Below are 19,011 nucleotides of genomic sequence, written 5' to 3' on the forward strand. Positions count from 1 at the left end.
TTTTGGAGCCTAACGCAGCCCTTCTGTGAACTCTCAATACCAGCGGTATTTAAAAGGTGCGGGGGGAAAAAAGCCAGCGTTAAATCTAGCCGATAGGTAGGTATGAGAGTACAAATTCAAGGCTAATGCAAGTGGTTCAGGTCTACAATAATTATTAAAGGGACAGTCAAGTCAAAATTAAGCTTTCACGATTCAGAGAGGAGGCCTAAGTATACTAGAATATTGAGTAATGTCCCAAAAAGCTCAGTGATGTGAAGAAAAGGACATTATTATTATAATGCATAAAAGTAACATCATGTAAATTGCACACATAAAATTGATACATACTTTATAGCCATTGTGACGCTCCAACGTGTTCTCTGTAATAGTGAGATGAAAGCACCTTAGCATCTCTCATAATGTCGTTAACTTTGCACATTTAAAAGTATTTACCTACAATGCTGCAATTCTGCTGTGGTTTGACCTGACAATTTATTATTGTAGGGAAAGTCTTTGTCACCTCTAAATACGTCACCCACAGAGGCTAGTGACACCCTCTGAGACTAACTTTCTTGCTAAAGGTGTCCACCTCCTACCATGCTAATAGTACACTCAACCTAGGAATAAAGTAAGCAGTAAAACTCAGTCAAAGACATCATCAACTTTATTTTTTCTTTGCTTCTGCATCAAGTGTTACCAATTGAAATATTTGTAGACCACGTTTGTGACTATCAGTAAAGAACAATGCCAGTATTCATCTTTTCATGACAGCTCATATTAGATTTTGAACTCCGAACACACATATCAAACTCCATACCTTAATGGCTGAAGGAAGAACCTCTCTTAAAGGTCCAGTCTCTCCTGGAGCGAAAATATTCTTTTTTTTAACCATCTTTGTTTATGATCTACTGCCTGCCCTGAATTTGGGTTCTATATATATCCTGACTGCTAATGATCTTTTCCTTTAATTTCTACTGCCATCAAACACCCAACCTGAGTTTAAAACCCCAAGTAGTCTAGGACTGGCTATATGAACAATATAATTAATTTAAACAAGACAAAATATAAGTACACTACACAGAACAAAAGAAAAATACCATGTAGTTTAGTGCAAATAAACCTAAAGATGTACTTGTTTTAACTCCCAACAAAAACAAAAGAAGGGACAAAGGATGAAACAAGCTGTTGCAAATAAACAAATAAATAAATACAAACTTAGTAAAATAATGTCAACAAATAAGGACTACAGCCTAAAATCAATTCATTCATGGACGATATCAGGATACACAAAAGCAGGTAGGGGTACTGTGTGAGAGGACACAAAATGTAATAGACAAAAAGCTGCAAAAGAAAAAAGAAAAGGAAGAAAAAAGTCTACATGATTTGGCCCCTATACAGGCCTTTATCAAGCCAGGCAGTAATAAAAGGTACTCAAACAGGTATTTGAATAAATGAAAAGCCAATCAGAAGAGTCTTAACAAATTGGGTTGTTTAATCATTGGTTAACCTTGTTATACACTTCTATATTGGAGCCAATCATCTCTTTAAAGGGACATGAAACACTATTTTTTTCCTTTATGGTTCAGATAGAGAAAACTATTTTAAAAAAAGTTTCCAATTTACTTCTATTATCAAATTAGTGTCATTCTCATGTTATTCTTTGTTGAAGAGATATCTAGATAGGTAGCGTGCACATATCTGGAGCAATACATGACAGGAAATAGTGCTGCCATCTAGTGCTCTTGCCAATGGATAACATTCTTACAAAACTGCTGCTATATAGTGCTGCAGACACATGCACACTTCTGAACTTACCTGCCTGCTTTTCAACAAAGAATAACAAGAAAATGAAGACAATTCAATACTAGGGGGCCTATTTATCATGATGCGAGCGGACATGATCCAATATTGCGGATCATGTCCGCTGCACATCGATAAATGCCGACAACATACACTCTCGGCATTTATCATTACACCAGCAGTTCTGGTAAACTGCTGGTGCAATACCGCCCCCTGCAGATTAGCAGGGGGTGTCAATCAACCCAATAGTATTCGATCGGGTTGATTTCCGGCGATGTCTGTCCGCCGCCTCAGAGCAGGTGGACAGGTTATGGAGCAGTGGTGTTTCGGAGCTTGATAATTCGGCCCCTAGAAATAAATTAGAAAATTGTTTAAAATTGTATATTCTATCTAAATCATGAAAGAAGAAATGTGGGTTTCATGTCCCTTTAAATACATGATTGACTGGAAATTACATATGCTTAAGCTCAAACATTCACTGCAGTTGCACATACTTCCACTTACTACCAAATAAAAAAATAAAACAAAACAATTAATGATTGATTATTCTCAGTCATGTGACTGCAAAATACCATTTCTTTTAATTGTACACAAATTCTGTTTTACCATAGAATTCAATAAATAACAACCCTGCAAAGTGTCACAGGGCATTGCAAAATGACATTCTAATTGATACCGTGACTGGTGAGAGTGGTTTTGGTCCCTCTTTGCATAAAAATACCAATTACATTTCTTTCTGAGACAGTATATTGATGATATTTTTTTTAGGAAGAGGAATACCAAAATACTAGATTAGTTCATTGCTAACCATTAACATTTGTACCTGCCCCTCTCTACATCAGCGACTTGCACGTTATAACCAGTAAAAAAAAACTCATCTATTTCTTGTGACCGTTTCCTTTCTCAGACTATTGTCAAAGTTCTGCTGTGATGAATAAGAACATCACCAAATGGCTTGAAAACCTTACAAAACAAATAAATTAAAATAAGAATAAAATAAACTCCCTCTATAAAGCAGTCCTCTCTAATATAAACACAAAATATACTTCATACGGGCAATAGTCTTCATGAATTCTTCATGATGGGTCAAATAGAAGGTGAAAAATTTCCGACCACACCTCGAACACCCCAGAATGATGACAGCCGGGTGGTGGTTTGATCAGTCATCAGGAGGTCCCTTAGGTATTAGTATTTCATTGAAATGAAATGGAAGCAATATGACCAAGTGACTTATAGGTATTTGGGTTTGGTTTAAAAAAATCTACTGTCGCTAATCAGTCAGTTGTTTGCATCAGGGTTGCCAGTATTTATAGGTAATGAGATAATTGAGACATTATTGAGATATTGAGGCATATTTTAGTGTAAAAATGTAATGGGCAATTTGGTTAGAGCATATTATTTTTACTGTGTGTTCAACCTCCTCACAGGGGTTAAATACATAGTCTAAGTTATGTTCATGTGCCTCTTTAGATGAAGAAACAGCTGATGAGCCAATTAAGAGCAAGCAGTCTCTCCAATCACTGACCATATCCTCATCTGCAGCAGAATGTGAGTGACACTCTGACTATGACCATTTTAAATGATTTAAAAACAGTTTAAGAAAGAAATTTGTATAAGAACAAAAAACAACTTTTATATTTTTTCACTAGAATATCCCTTAACTTACATTGTTTATATTTAATTCTGTTAATATGGTTCTTTGTAGCTAATATATTTCTCAACCTATCCCATGTATATATACAGTATATGCTACATCTGTATGGATAGAGCTATGAACTAGTGGACACCTGTTTCATATCACCCTGAATAATTGTTAAATGTCTTACAGTACATGTAAAGTTAAAAAGGTATACTGTATACTGCCTGCTCTCTAGTTACATACACTGGAATCTGAGATGCTCGTGATCTATAAAAAGCACTGGTGACAGCAACAGGTGCAATTAAAGAAATGTGTTTCAAGACTGGTCTGTGTTCAAAAGAAAACATAACCGGCAAGCTGATGAGTTAAATGCTACATTTTGAGAGTCATACTACTTCCACAGTTTATTATAAGTTAAAGCATGATGGATATTTTTTTATTAAAACAAAAAACATCTTCCATTTCTTTCTTTCTATCTTTATTTCTTTCTCTCACCCCTCTTTCACTCTCTCTTTTCTCTCTCACTCTCTTTCTCCCTCATTTTCTCTCTTGCTCTCTCTATCTCTTTTTTCTTTCCTTCTCTCTTTCTCTCTTTCTCTCTCCCCCTCTCTCTCTTTCTCTCCCACCCTCTCTTTCACTCTATCGCTCTTTCTCTCTCTCTCTCTCTCTCTCTCTCTCTCTTTCCCTCTGTATTTCTCTCTCTCTCCCTCTCTCTCTTTCTCTCTCTCTCTTTCTTTCTCTCCCTCCCTTTCTCTCTCTTTCCCTCTCTCTCTCTCTCTCTCTTTCCCTCTGTCTTTCTCTATTTCTTTCTTTCTTTCTCTCTATTTATCTCTCTCTCCCTCTTTATCTCTCTCTCTTTCTTTCTTTCTTTTTTTCGTTTTTTCTTTTCCTCTGCCCCTCTCTATTTCTCTATCTCTCTCCCCTCTCTCTCTCTTCCTCTCTTTCTTTTTGTTTTTCCCTCTACTTCTTCCAATTAGAAATATTATTTTATGCTCAACAAGTGCAGTTAATTTAATTAGAGTTATCTATAAAAAATAAATTGCTTAAATGAATGCACGGTTTATTAGTATGTTGGTTTATTTTCTTCTTAATAAATTGAGGATCCTCCTGTTCTGAAATGGTTTAGCATTTTCTGGTAGTTACTAAATACAATTATCACTCTAATGTATGAAGTCAGCCAATTGTATAACTGAGGGGGGCTTAGAAATATCCCTCGCTCTTTTTATTGGACTGAGTCAAGGACTAATTGTCCGGCTAAAGAATAGGTGGACCTACAATATTAAAAATGACGTTTGTGGGTGTGGTGGTAAATAGCTACGTATTTATAGGGACTGTGGCATGGTCCTAACGACTTGTCAAAATCAAAACATATCATTCCGGAACAGGTAGTGAACAAGATTAGGTATGAGGAGTTGTGACAAGTACATTAATATGGAACTTAATTTACACATTTATTACAAAACAGTACTATGACATGTATAGTTCCATAGTCCCAAGTAGGTCTTGTGATGTAGATATAGCTCTTGCCATATATATATATATATTCATATCATGACCTCATCATATGCTCTGCCAATTCCTTCACAGTTCTCCTCCCTCCTGCTATTTTATTTCCAACTCAGACACTTAGAATTTCACATTGCTCTGAGAAGTAGCAAGAGAAGGGGCTGAGAGGAGATTGATTTCTACCAATACCTTAAAGGAAAAAAAAAAAAATCTGTGTCATAAGTTCAGGTAATACCCTAGTATTTTTTGTCCTAAAATAGTTTAATACATCTAAAATATATATTATGACTGGAATATGACTGAGCAGATGTGTATGAGCTGACCTGTAGGATGAGTGCATGTCGTATATCTTTACTGTAATAATATTATATTTAGCATTCATATATTGTAGCTGGTTTGCATGAACAGATGATAAAAAATAATAGTACACTTAAAGGGACATAACACTCCAAAATTTTCTTTCATGACTCAGAAAGAACATACATTTCTAAACAACTTTCCAATGTATTTCTATTAACAAATGTTCTTTGTTTCCTTATTATACTTTGTTGAAAAGCAGGAGCGTGCATGTGTCGGTAGAACTATATGGTAGCAGTTTTGCAACATTGATATACATAAACAAAAGTTGCAGTGCTCCAGAAATATGCACGCTACTCATCTAGATATCTCTTCAACAAAGAATAACATGAGAACAAAACAAATTTGATAAAAGAAGCAAATTGGAATCTTTTTAAAAAATGTATTTCATTAATCATGAAAGAAAATGTTTTTGTTTCATGTCCCTTTAAATGAAATACAATTATACATTCCATTAGTCTTTTTTTGAGACCAAATAATAGATAAGAAATGTACATTTTAGTGGTGCTGTGTGTGTAAGTCAAACGTAAACTTTCGGGATTCAGATAGAGCGTGTCATTTTAAATAGATATCTGGATTCTGAGGTTTCGGATACCTCTGAATACTTAATTTCAGAGCCAAATTTATTCTTGTGAAACTGCAGCACACTAAAATTTGTGCAAATTCAGATCTTGATGTGTTGCAGTTTCAAGAAGAAGAAATAAATTTGGCTCCAAAAATAGCAGAGCTGCACCAGCGGACAAAACCTCTGAATGCACATAACTCATTTTAAACACCTTTCCAATTCACTTCTATTATGAGATTCGCTTTGTTCTCTCTGTATCCCTTGTTAAGGAGTAACACTAAACAGGCTGATTGGAGTGTGCACTTCTTTTTATGGCAGCAGTATTTGCAAATATGTAAAACATTGGTTAGATATTGTAAGCATTGCTGCCAGATGGCTAAAGAGACATGCACGCTCCTGAGCTCACCTAGGATTACTCTTTAACAAAGGATGCTAAGAGAACAAAGCAAAATTGATCATAGAAAAACATTGGAAAGTTGCTTAAAGGGACATGAAACACTTTGAGATGGTAATATAAAATGATAAATTGTATCTATAGAAAAACTCTGCAGTATACGTTCATTATTTCTTCTGTCCTGTTTTCCCGTAATTCCATTCTGAAATTGTGAACTTTTCAGTTCCTGTTAGAAATTGAAGTTTATAACACTGTTAAATTCCACACAGCCATTGGCTGCACATTCTAGTGACCTATTTATAACTGCCCCTAATTGGCCAGAGCAGAGAAGGTAACCTAAGTTACAACATGGCAGCTCCCATTGTTTTATAGACACTAAGGCCTAGATTTAGAGTTCGGCGGTAAAAGGGCTGTTAACGCTCCGCGGGTTTTTTTCTGGCCGCACCATAAATTTAACTCTGGTATCGAGAGTTCAAACAAATGCTGCGTTAGGCTCCAAAAAAGGAGCGTAGAGCATTTTTACCGCAAATGCAACTCTCGATACCAGAGTTGCTTACGGACGCGGCCGGCATCAAAAACGTGCTCGTGCACGATTCTCCCATAGGAAACAATGGGGCTGTTTGAGCTGAAAAAAAACCTAACACCTGCAAAAAAGCAGCGTTCAGCTCCTAACGCAGCCCCATTGTTTCCTATGGGGAAACACCTCCTAAGTCTGCACCTAACACCCTAACATGTACCCCGAGTCTAAACACCCCTAACCTTACACTTATTAACTCCTAATCTGCCGCCCCCGCTATCGCTGACCCCTGCATTACACTTTTAACCCCTAATCTGCCGCTCCGTAAACCGCCGCCACCTACGTTATCCCTATGTACCCCTAATCTGCTGCCCTAACATCGCCGACCCCTATGTTATATTTATTAACCCCTAATCTGCCCCCCACAACGTCGCCGACACCTGCCTACACTTATTAACCCCTAATCTGCCGAGCGGACCTGAGCGCTACTATAATAAAGTTATTAACCCCTAATCCGCCTCACTAACCCTATCATAAATAGTATTAACCCCTAATCTGCCCTCCCTAACATCGCCGACACCTACCTTCAATTATTAACCCCTAATCTTCCGATCGGAGCTCACCGCTATTCTAATAAATGGATTAACCCCTAAAGCTAAGTCTAACCCTAACACTAACACCCCCCTAAGTTAAATATAATTTTTATCTAACGAAATAAATTAACTCTTATTAAATAAATGATTCCTATTTAAAGCTAAATACTTACCTGTAAAATAAATCCTAATATAGCTACAATATAAATTATAATTATATTATAGCTATTTTAGGATTAATATTTATTTTACAGGCAACTTTTTAATTATTTTAACCAGGTACAATAGCTATTAAATAGTTAAGAACTATTTAATAGTTACCTAGTTAAAATAATAACAAATTTACCTGTAAAATAAATCCTAACCTAAGATATAATTAAACCTAACACTACCCTATCAATAAAATAATTAAATAAACTACCTACAATTACCTACAATTAACCTAACACTACACTATCAATAAATTAATTAAACACAATTGCTACAAATAAATAAAATTAAATAAACTATCTAAAGTACAAAAAATAAAAAAGAACTAAGTTACAGAAAATAATAAAATATTTACAAACATAAGAAAAATATTACAACAATTTTAAACTAATTACACCTACTCTAAGCCCCCTAATAAAATAACAAAGCCCCCCAAAATAAAAAATTCCCTACCCTATTCTAAAATACAAATATTACAAGCTCTTTTACCTTACCAGCCCTGAACAGGGCCCTTTGCGGGGCATGCCCCAAGAATTTCAGCTCTTTTGCCTGTAAAAAAAAACATACAATACCCCCCCCCCAACATTACAACCCACCACCCACATACCCCTAATCTAACCCAAACCCCCCTTAAATAAACCTAACACTACCCCCCTGATGATCTTCCTACCTTGTCTTCACCATGCCAGGTTCACCGATCCGTCCTGGCTCCAAGATCTTCATCCAACCCAAGCGGGGGCTAGACATCCACTGAAGAAGTCCAGAAGAGGGTCCAAAGTCTTCCTCCTATCCGGCAAGAAGAGGACATCCGGACCGGCAAACATCTTCTCCAAGCGGCATCTTCTATCTTCTTCCATCCGATGACGACCGGCTCCATCTTGAAGACCTCCAGCGCGGATCCATCCTCTTCTTCCGACGACTAGACGACGAATGACGGTTCCTTCCAAGATGGCGTCCCTCGAATTCCGATTGATCCAATCAGCCAATCAGATTGAGCTCGCATTCTATTGGCTGATCGGAACAGCCAATAGAATGCGAGCTCAATCTGATTGGCTGATTGGATCAGCCAATCGGATTGAACTATATTCTGATTGGCTGATTCCATCAGCCAATCAGAAAATTCCTACCTTAATTCCGATTGGCTGATAGAATCCTATCAGCCAATCGGAATTCGAGGGACGCCATCTTGGATGACGTCCCTTAAAGGAACCGTCATTCGTCGTCTAGTCGTCGGAAGAAGAGGATGGATCCGCGCTGGAGGTCTTCAAGATGGAGCCGGTCGTCATCGGATGGAAGAAGATAGAAGATGCCGCTTGGAGAAGATGTTTGCCGGTCCGGATGTCCTCTTCTTGCCGGATAGGAGGAAGACTTTGGACCCTCTTCTGGACTTCTTCAGTGGATGTCTAGCCCCCGCTTGGGTTGGATGAAGATCTTGGAGCCAGGACGGATCGGTGAACCTGGCATGGTGAAGACAAGGTAGGAAGATCATCAGGGGGGTAGTGTTAGGTTTATTTAAGGGGGGTTTGGGTTAGATTAGGGGTATGTGGGTGGTGGGTTGTAATGTTGGGGGGGGGGTATTGTATGTTTTTTTTTACAGGCAAAAGAGCTGAAATTCTTGGGGCATGCCCCGCAAAGGGCCCTGTTCAGGGCTGGTAAGGTAAAAGAGCTTGTAATATTTGTATTTTAGAATAGGGTAGGGAATTTTTTATTTTGGGGGGCTTTGTTATTTTATTAGGGGGCTTAGAGTAGGTGTAATTAGTTTAAAATTGTTGTAATATTTTTCTTATGTTTGTAAATATTTTATTATTTTCTGTAACTTAGTTCTTTTTTATTTTTTGTACTTTAGATAGTTTATTTAATTTTATTTATTTGTAGCAATTGTGTTTAATTAATTTATTGATAGTGTAGTGTTAGGTTAATTGTAGGTAATTGTAGGTAGTTTATTTAATTATTTTATTGATAGGGTAGTGTTAGGTTTAATTATATCTTAGGTTAGGATTTATTTTACAGGTAAATTTGTAATTATTTTAACTAGGTAACTATTAAATAGTTCTTAACTATTTAATAGCTATTGTACCTGGTTAAAATAATTACAAAGTTGCCTGTAAAATAAATATTAATCCTAAAATAGCTATAATATAATTATAATTTATATTGTAGCTATATTAGGATGTATTTTACAGGTAAGTATTTAGCTTTAAATAGGAATTATTTATTTAATAAGAGTTAATTTATTTCGTTAGATAAAAATTATATTTAACTTAGGGGGGTGTTAGTGTTAGGGTTAGACTTAGCTTTAGGGGTTAATACATTTATTAGAATAGCGGTGAGCTCCGGTCGGCAGATTAGGGGTTAATAATTGAAGGTAGGTGTCGGCGATGTTAGGGAGGGCAGATTAGGGGTTAATACTATTTATGATAGGGTTAGTGAGGCGGATTAGGGGTTAATAACTTTATTATAGTAGCGCTCAGGTCCGCTCGGCAGATTAGGGGTTAATAAGTGTAGGTAGGTGTCGGCGACGTTGTGGGGGGCAGATTAGGGGTTAATAAATATAACATAGGGGTCGGCGATGTTAGGGGTAGCAGATTAGGGGTACATAGGGATAACGTAGGTGGCGGCGATTTGCGGTCGGAAGATTAGGGGTTAATTATTTTAAGTAGCTTGCGGCGACGTTGTGGGGGGCAAGTTAGGGGTTAATAGATATAATACAGGGGTCGGCGGTGTTAGGGGCAGCAGATTAGGGGTACATAAGTATAACGTAGGTGGCGGTCGGCAGATTAGGGGTTAAAAATTTTAATCGAGTGGCGGCGATGTGGGGGGACCTCGGTTTAGGGGTACATAGGTAGTTTATGGGTGTTAGTGTACTTTAGGGTACAGTAGTTAAGAGCTTTATAAACCGGCGTTAGCCAGAAAGCTCTTAACTCCTGCTATTTTCAGGCGGCTGGAATCTTGTCGTTAGAGCTCTAACGCTCACTGCAGAAACGACTCTAAATACCGGCGTTAGGAAGATCCCATTGAAAAGATAGGCTACGCAAATGGCGTAGGGGGATCTGCGGTATGGAAAAGTCGCGGCTGTAAAGTGAGCGTTAGACCCTTTAATCACTGACTCCAAATACCAGCGGGCGCCCAAAACCAGCGTTAGGAGCCTCTAACGCTGGTTTTGACGGCTACCGCCGAACTCTAAATCTAGGCCTAAAAAACTTTACACTTAATTGTCAATACTTAAACAGCTAATTCAACTTTAAAAAATACATCTACATGTTATTCTCATTATATCTAGAATTTATTTAGTGTTTAATGCCCCTTTAAAATGTGATGGTCCATCCAATTCATTTAAGTTTAGCTTTGCCTTTGCCTTCCCTTTAAAGGGACATGAAACCCAAATTTTTTCTTTCATGATTTAGAAAGAGCATGTGATTTTAAACAACTTTCTAATTTACTTCTATTATCTAATTTGCTTCATTCTCATGATATCATTTGCTGAAAATCATATCTAGATAGGCTCAGTAGCTGCTGATTGGTGGCTGCACGTACATAGATGCCTCATGTGATTGGCTCTGCATTGCTATTTCTCCAACAAAGGATATCTAAAGAATGAAGCAAATTAGATAATAGAAGTAAATTGAAATGTTGTTTAAAATTGAATTCTCAACCTGAATCATGAAATAAACATTTTGAGTTTAGTGTCCCTTTAAGCATACATGTATATTGTGCTACTAGTTGTTGTAGTATATATAAAGAATGCTTTAATACAAATAAATAGGTAGTGGTTGTTGTCTATCTTTAATACTTAGGTACCAACAAAAGGCCTTAAATTTAGGATCTGTCTGCAGATAAAACATTCACACATGGACCTAACCTAATAGACTCACCTACTCTGATATTGCTGTATCTCTGGATGACAAGTGGCCCAGTTTCATCATCTGTAAACATATTCAATAACTCGTTAATGACATTAGCTGTTCTCATTATATATACCAGGAGGTCTGTATTTAGCTGAATAGAAAGTTCTTAAGCTGTAGCAAAAATCCTGTATATCTTTAATAACCATTTAAACTCATTTGTTCATTTTAAGAATATAAATTATTGCTGTCATGTGATCACAGTATACCTGTCAATCAAACTGGCATACTACTGTAAATGTTGTACATGTGCTGTTATGTATACTCAGTGACAAGCATGACTGCCAACATGTATAAATGGCACCAGATACAGTGACCTACTTGATTGACAGGCAGACTGGGCATACTCAAGGGCAATAGTTTCCGTTATTTACGTGTCCAAATAGAATACAACTTTTAATATGTATGTATTGAATTTTATTCATGCAGGTTAAAGGGACAGTCTAAAATAGTTATTGTTTAAAACGATTGATAATCCTTTTATTACTAATTGCCCAGTTTTGCATAACCAACACAGTTATATTAATACACTGTTTACCTCTGTGATTACCTTGTATCTAAGCCTCTGCAGACTGCATCCTTATCTCAGTTCTTTTGACAGACTTGCATTTTAGCCAATCAGTGCTGACTCATAAATAACTCACAATGCTATCTATATGACACACATGAACTAGCAGTGTCTAACTGTAAAAAACTGTCAAAATGCACTGAGATAAGAGATGGCCTTCCACAGCTTAGAAATCAGTTTATGAGCTTACCTAGGTTTAGTTTTTAACAAAAAATACCAAGAGAATAAAGCAAATTTGATGTTAAAAGTAAATTGGAAAGTTAAAATTGCATACTCTATCTGAATTATGAAAGTTTAATTTTGACTTGACTGCCCCTTTAAGCATATTCTTTTTATATTAAAATAAGTTATTACCACAACATTCTTTTATAAAAGGGGTGTCCAACATTTTTACTTGGAGGGCTAATTAGCAAACAAGAAATACATACTGCGCTTTCCATATGGACGACCTACCTGAACAATGCCTTATCTAGATTCAGAAACACAGTATAAACAGACACATACATCTACAGACAACACACACATATTTATATTTTACAAGAAAGAAAGAAAGAAATGTAACAGCAAAAAAAAAATCTGAAATGAAACGTTTTTTTACCAGAGAATGTTATAATATAGAATAATAAGATAATAAAGTGTTTGATTTGGGAGTTTAATTTTGTAATTGGAATACTTATTAATATTTTTTTCAGCACTGACACATTTCTCCTGTTTTCAAACACATACAGCATTAATAGTTTTCGCTTAGCAGAAAATAAAATATTGTGTCTCAGGCCTTTTTTTACGCATATCAGAACACAGAAGAAAAAAACTTCTAAAATACAAAAATGCCTTTTATAGGAAATATATTGAGCTAGATTACAAGCGGAGCGCAATCATAGCTCTCATTGCTATTAAGTAACATTTTGCACTTAAGCGCAATCCAAAATACACCAGTAAAATGTAGTGCTTTTTAACAACTGAATAATATTAATAGTGTAGTACAAAAATACATGAAGAATTCCAGTACTTCACAACATTGGCTTAGCACAACCGCAGTTTAGCACCCCCCAGCTTAGCGCTTGAGTGATATCCAACATGAATTGCACCACCCCCATAAAAGTGTATTATGTGAATGCTTTAGCGCACCAGTGCCATTTGCCATGCATCCCTCGAGTTACAAAAAATAACTTGGAAGATGAGTGCAAAAATATAAGCGCTATTGATTGCGCTCAAGAGATGTTATTGCACAATAATGCTAATATTCTTGAGCTCCACTTGTAATCTAAGCTATTTTGTCTTTGCAGGTTTACTGAGCAAACTGATTATGTTTATTATATCAGGATCGTGGCTAAAGCACAAATTATTTTATCAGCAGCTGTGCTTTTTGTTATATATTATGGATTTTAATTATTTTTAGAAGATTATTACAAATTTGGGCACATACTCTTAATATGGTCTCTCCATGTAATATATAAGGTATAGGTTGTAGAGGCTTGATACTTCTATATACAAAAAGACAGTTCTTAATAAATGAAGAATATGAGCAAACATTCCTCGCCTGGGATCTTTTCCTACACACATATTAATAAATGATCATTAAAGCATCATGTAAACATTTTGCGTTTGTTTGGAACATATATGTATACATTATACTTGTAGAGTTTACTCCATATTTGTATTTATAGAAAATACAATGAATGTTTATTTAAACACTTTAATTTCTTTACACATGTAAAAATAACTTGTAAAAATAGATGAGAATATTTTTAGCCAGATGATTTTTTCTGCTATTCTGTAGATTCCCAAGAATGTTTTCGTATACACAATACAAGCACATTGTAGTGAGCGATGTATAATCTATGCAAAGATTTTTGTCTATGTAACATTATATTTACAATATTCATTTTGTAAATATTACAATAGTGTCTGAAAAGAATGTGGGATTAAGCAATGTCTGTTTAATTGACTTAATATATAAATATGGCCAAAAAAGTCAGTTTATGACATAAAAGAAAGTTACACACTTATTTTTCTTAGTAATATCAAAATAATTAACTGTCGGCATATGCAGAAAATGTATTAAATTAACTGAAAACAGCAATCAAAACTCTCAGGCTAATAATTAAAGGACCACTACATACATTAGAATTGCATAATTAACAGGTACATAATAAAAGACAATGCAATAACATTTACTCTGGATTTCACAAAAGCAGAGGATTTTTTTTTCTGGCAAATTAATTTTTTCTCCCATTTTCCGGCCCCCTGTATCATGTGACAGACATTAGCCAATCACAGAATAATATACATATACCCTGTGAGCTTGTGTACATGCTCAGTACGAGCTGGTGCCTCAAAAAGTATAAATATAAAAAGACTGTGCTAAATTTGATAATGGAAGTAAATTGGAAAAATTCTTAAAATTATGTGCTCTTTCTGAATCATGAAAGTTTATTTTTTATTTGAGTGTCCCTTTATTTAAGTTATTTATTTTGATATAGCTTTATTTAATGTTTTTAATATAAAATATTAAGGTATTAGACAAAGCTCCAATTAGCGAGTCATACAAACCAATTCAAATTTTAAGAAAAACTAAAACACAATGTAAAACTATATATTTATTGAATATCTTCAGAATGTACAGTTAAAGGGGAATTTCACACCTGCAAAGAGGTTAATCATATGAGTAAAGTCCTAATTGGGAGCAGCCAGCAACCTTGTAGCTCTCAATGCATAATATAACCGGTCATTAGTGGGGTCATGTGACTGCCACTCTTAATTGGCTGACCAGCCGTGATACCATGACTTTACCTATGTGCTTAACCAGTAGGCTCAGCTATGATAAATGTATTTGTTAACAAATTAGAGCATATCATTCTGGCACCAAAATGTGCCTTTAAGCAAAGCAACATGATCTCAATCTTACGTGGTGTTTTTATTAAAAAAAATAGTTGTCTTTACCTAAGTACAATCAGTTCAGGAATATATTATTCAAATGGTCTGTTAAACCATCTGTGCTATAGAACATTGAGTTCTATAATGCAATGATTTCATAATATTTTTTTATTTTTGTATAGTAAGGGCAACTACATTCAAATGCTGGAAGCAATATGAATGCTATTGATGTATCTTTCACCTCTGATTAGTAAACTAGTCAGCGCACTGTGTTTTCGAAAGGGATTTATCTGAAACAAACTGTTATTTTTACTGCTGAGGACAGGGTGTTAAGCTGTTAAGCTTCATCACTTCCATAGGATTTTATCATCCATTGCTGAGTTTTTACTTTGAAATTGAGAGTAAAAAAAAAAAAAATCATAATTGTTTAAAAAATAATTTATATGGGAAAATTGTTAATGTTAATAAATTGGTTAAATCTTCATTACATGTAGATTTGTGCATTTGGAGACAAGCCATAAGCACAATATATTTATAATGTGCATTCATAAAAGAATAAATATTACATGATAGTTCACTGATCTAAAAGGTTCAAAAGGATACTGAAGCCAATTTTTTTTCTTTCATGATTCAGACAGAGCAAGCAGTTTTAAGCAAAGTTCTAATTTACTCCTACTATAACTTTTCCTTTGTTCTCTTTGTATCTTTATTTGAAAAAGCAGGAATGTGAGCTTACGACCCGGCCCACCTTTGGTTCAGCACCTGGATTGGGCTTGCTGATTGGTAGCTACATTTAGCTATCAATCAGCAAGCGCTAACCAGGGGCTGAACCAAGGATGGGCCGGCTTGTAAGCTTACATTCCTGCTTTTTCAAATAAAGATAGCAAGAGAACAAAGAAAAATTGATAATAGGAGTAAATTAGAACGTTGCTTAAAATTTGGGTTCAGTATCCCTTTAAGTCTATCTAAAAAACTAATCACCAAATAAAATCTTGTTATCCCCCTCCTGTAAAATATTGATTTTGTTTCTAAAATATGCTGCTCCAGCCTACTTAGGGCTAGATTACGAGTGAAGCGCTAACAGGTACGCGCAAGCGATAAGGGGTTTATAGTGGGTGTTTACGTGCGTTGGGTTTTCCCTTGTATTACAAGTTGAAAGTTAACGTGACCGCTTGAGAGCAATTGAAGTAAACGCGAGTCAGAGCTCTGGTTAACTGTTTCGCAAAACAAAAAAGTCTCACAAAACACATGAAAATTACATTAGAAAGTACAGTTACACTAATAATAACACTGTGTAATAAATAGGATTAAAAAAATATTGCACAAAAAGGTTATAAGGGCTCAAAGATATGAAGTTTCAGGTGTTGGGGAAACAAAAGGCAGGCAAAGGACTTTAACATAGAGATACATACTTATACATCTCTAATACATATGTATTTATGTGTTTATATGTGTATATATGTATTTACAGAGATATAAACACATATAAACACATAAATACATATGTATACATATAAAGACATACTGTATATACATATGCCAGTGCATTGGAGCCCTTTGCAGTTAAAGGGATATTGAACCCAATTTTTTTCTTTCATGATTCAGATAGAGCATGCAATTTTAAGCAAATTTCTAATGTACTCGTATTATCAAATATTCGTTGTTCTCTTGGTATCTTTATTTGAAAAAGCAGTAATGTAAGCTCACGAGCCGGCCCATTTTTGGTTCAGAACCCTGGAAAGCGCTTGCTGATTGGTGACTATATTTAGCCACCAATCAACAAGCACTACCCAGGTGCTGAACCAAAGATGGGTGTTAGTTTTTCCCCCCACTTTTTTGTTCCATCAACTTCTATGGGGGAATAGGTTATTGCGCGCAATATTCTAATTTCAGCTTTTTACGCAGATCAGGTTAGCCTGCGAGCAAAGCCAGTTTACTTTCAATTTGTAATACGAGGGCAACCCGACGTGTGCAAAATGCTTACTTCTAGCACAGTTAACGCTCGAGCGTTACATAGCGCTCCTCTTTTAATATAAATGTGTTTCTAAAAAATTAGGATTAGAGAAACCAATCAAGGTACTGACAGTGTACATTCACTTTAATTGGATATATATATATAGTTTATATTATTGCTGCAGAATCTATTGGCTCTCTAAAATAAATAATGATGATGATAATAATAATAATATCCTTTTACTGTTCGTCTGCCCTAGAGATGATGTTTAAAAAGAAAACAGCTTGTTCTTTGAAAATCTCCTATAGACTATGTATTTATGAGTAAGCCCTGTGATTGCTTCTTTATAGGTTGCTGGAGATCCTGCTAGGAAATTTCTTGAAGCGGCCTTCCAATTCTTACGTGGTCCCTGCCAACTCCTGACAAGGCTCAAGGATGGAGCGATCAACACAAGAGCTTTTCCTCAACTTCATGATTGTGCTAATCACTGTTCTGCTGATGTGGCTGCTTGTGAAATCTTACCAAGAATAAATGGAGGACTCAATGTCAATGTTTCCAGTCCCTTCAGTGCTGATGTGATCCCTAGGCTCCTTTAGCACTGAAGGGCTTTGTAAATATCCCTGAGACACAGCTTAGACACCTAAACATCCAAGAGCGTCCCACCACTCTGCTCAGTCACAAGCTCATTATCTCCTTGTGGACTTAAGAAGAATTAGAACCATACTTGCAACTTGTTCATACACAGATTTAATTTTCTAGATCTACGCAAACTTCTGTTGCTAAAAATTACTATCAGCGCTCTGTGTCTTCTTATTCATTGTGTTTTTACAAAAATGTGTAATAAAATGGTGTCTTAATTCATCCCTCAAAAATCAATGTGAAACATGATCGGGCACAACGAGGTTTCAGCTGAGTACAATAAAAATTGAAACAATTTGTGTGTTTTCTTTTATTTGTATGAACATTTACAGATTGTTGCATTTTTTTAATACAGGTTATTTATTTGAGTGAGAGGGGGGGGCAAAAGATTAAATAATCATGGTAAATGTGTTTATGTAGTGAACATGCATGATGAGTTCATCTTTTTGTTTAACCCTCCCAACTCAAGTAAATTTGTGGATGTTCCTAAGGCTTGTCGTGGGTTCAGCTACAAAAATTACATTCACTATGAAAAAAATGGATGATAATAGATAGAAGTCTATGTTACCTACCTGGGTGCTGCCGTAGGGTTGTGGAGGCAGGTGACGCAGCAGCATCCTGCTCTGCCGCAGTAGGAACAATGGGTAACTCTGCATGTGAATTTTGCTGCGGGGGGGGGGGGGTGCAAATAGTACCAAGGAATTGAATTGAGCTGGGATGCTGTGTGTGAGTTTTAATGACTGTGTTAGGGGCTGGTGCAGGGCTAATCTCTGGGCTCTAATCGGCAATAACCCTCCTGACTCTCCTTCTACTAGGTCTATGGACCTCACTCCTGTCTGCCTTTTTGAGGTTGGGTTGACCAAAAAGGACTCTGGTAGAAACGGGGAGGAGCGGTTACCCCTTGGGGTAATATTTATAATAGTCCTCAGATAGTGTGGTGTCCTTTCTCCCGGTATCTGCTCTTTCTTGCCATCTGGAACACATCACAATAAATGTAATTATAAATTTACAATCATTATGTTTTACATAAACAATACTATTTATATAGTTTGTAAAGCCAATGTTTGATATTTGATAGTTTTTTTAAATGGTAGATATATATGGCTAGATTACAAGTGGCGCAATAAGCAATATCACGACTGCATTAACTAGCACACATATTACAAGTTAAAAGTAAAGGGTTGCACTCAAGTTGATTAGTGTGCCTGAAGACCTAGGGGCTGATTTAGGGGCTTGCTGGAAACAGAAGTTATGAAGCAGCGGTCTAAAGACCGTTGCTCCATAACTTGTCCACCTGCTCTGAGGCCGCGGACAGAAATCAACTCGATTGAATACGATCCGGTTGATTGACACCCCTGCTAGCGGCCAATTGCCCGCAAATCTGCAGGGGGTGGCATTGCACCAGCAGTTCACAAGATGTGAACAAGATTTATTGATGTGCAGCGGACATGATACGCTATATCGTATCATGTCCGCTCGCACTATGATTAATCTACTCCCTAGAGTAAAGT

At 36.1% G+C, this 19,011-nt stretch overlaps 1 protein-coding gene across 1 annotated transcript; it reads left to right on the forward strand.

Moving 5' to 3' along the window:
• The first annotated feature begins 5,000 nt into the window (after window positions 1-5,000).
• On the forward strand, window positions 5,001-17,797 carry LOC128654569 (sarcolipin). The gene is made up of 2 exons (XM_053708555.1): window positions 5,001-5,152; window positions 17,212-17,797. The coding sequence occupies exon 2, from the start codon at window positions 17,297-17,299 to the stop codon at window positions 17,390-17,392; it is 96 nt and encodes a 31-aa protein (XP_053564530.1). The 5' UTR covers window positions 5,001-5,152; window positions 17,212-17,296; the 3' UTR covers window positions 17,393-17,797.
• Window positions 17,798-19,011: the final 1,214 nt, after the last annotated feature.

The sequence above is a fragment of the Bombina bombina genome, chromosome 3, assembly GCF_027579735.1.
Source record: "Bombina bombina isolate aBomBom1 chromosome 3, aBomBom1.pri, whole genome shotgun sequence".
Lineage (NCBI taxonomy): Eukaryota > Metazoa > Chordata > Amphibia > Anura > Bombinatoridae > Bombina > Bombina bombina.

What these genes read in the sequence shown, in the direction of transcription:
- LOC128654569 (XM_053708555.1), top strand. Translation starts at nt 17,297, where the DNA reads ATGGAGCGATCAACACAAGAGCTTTTCCTCAACTTCATGATTGTGCTA.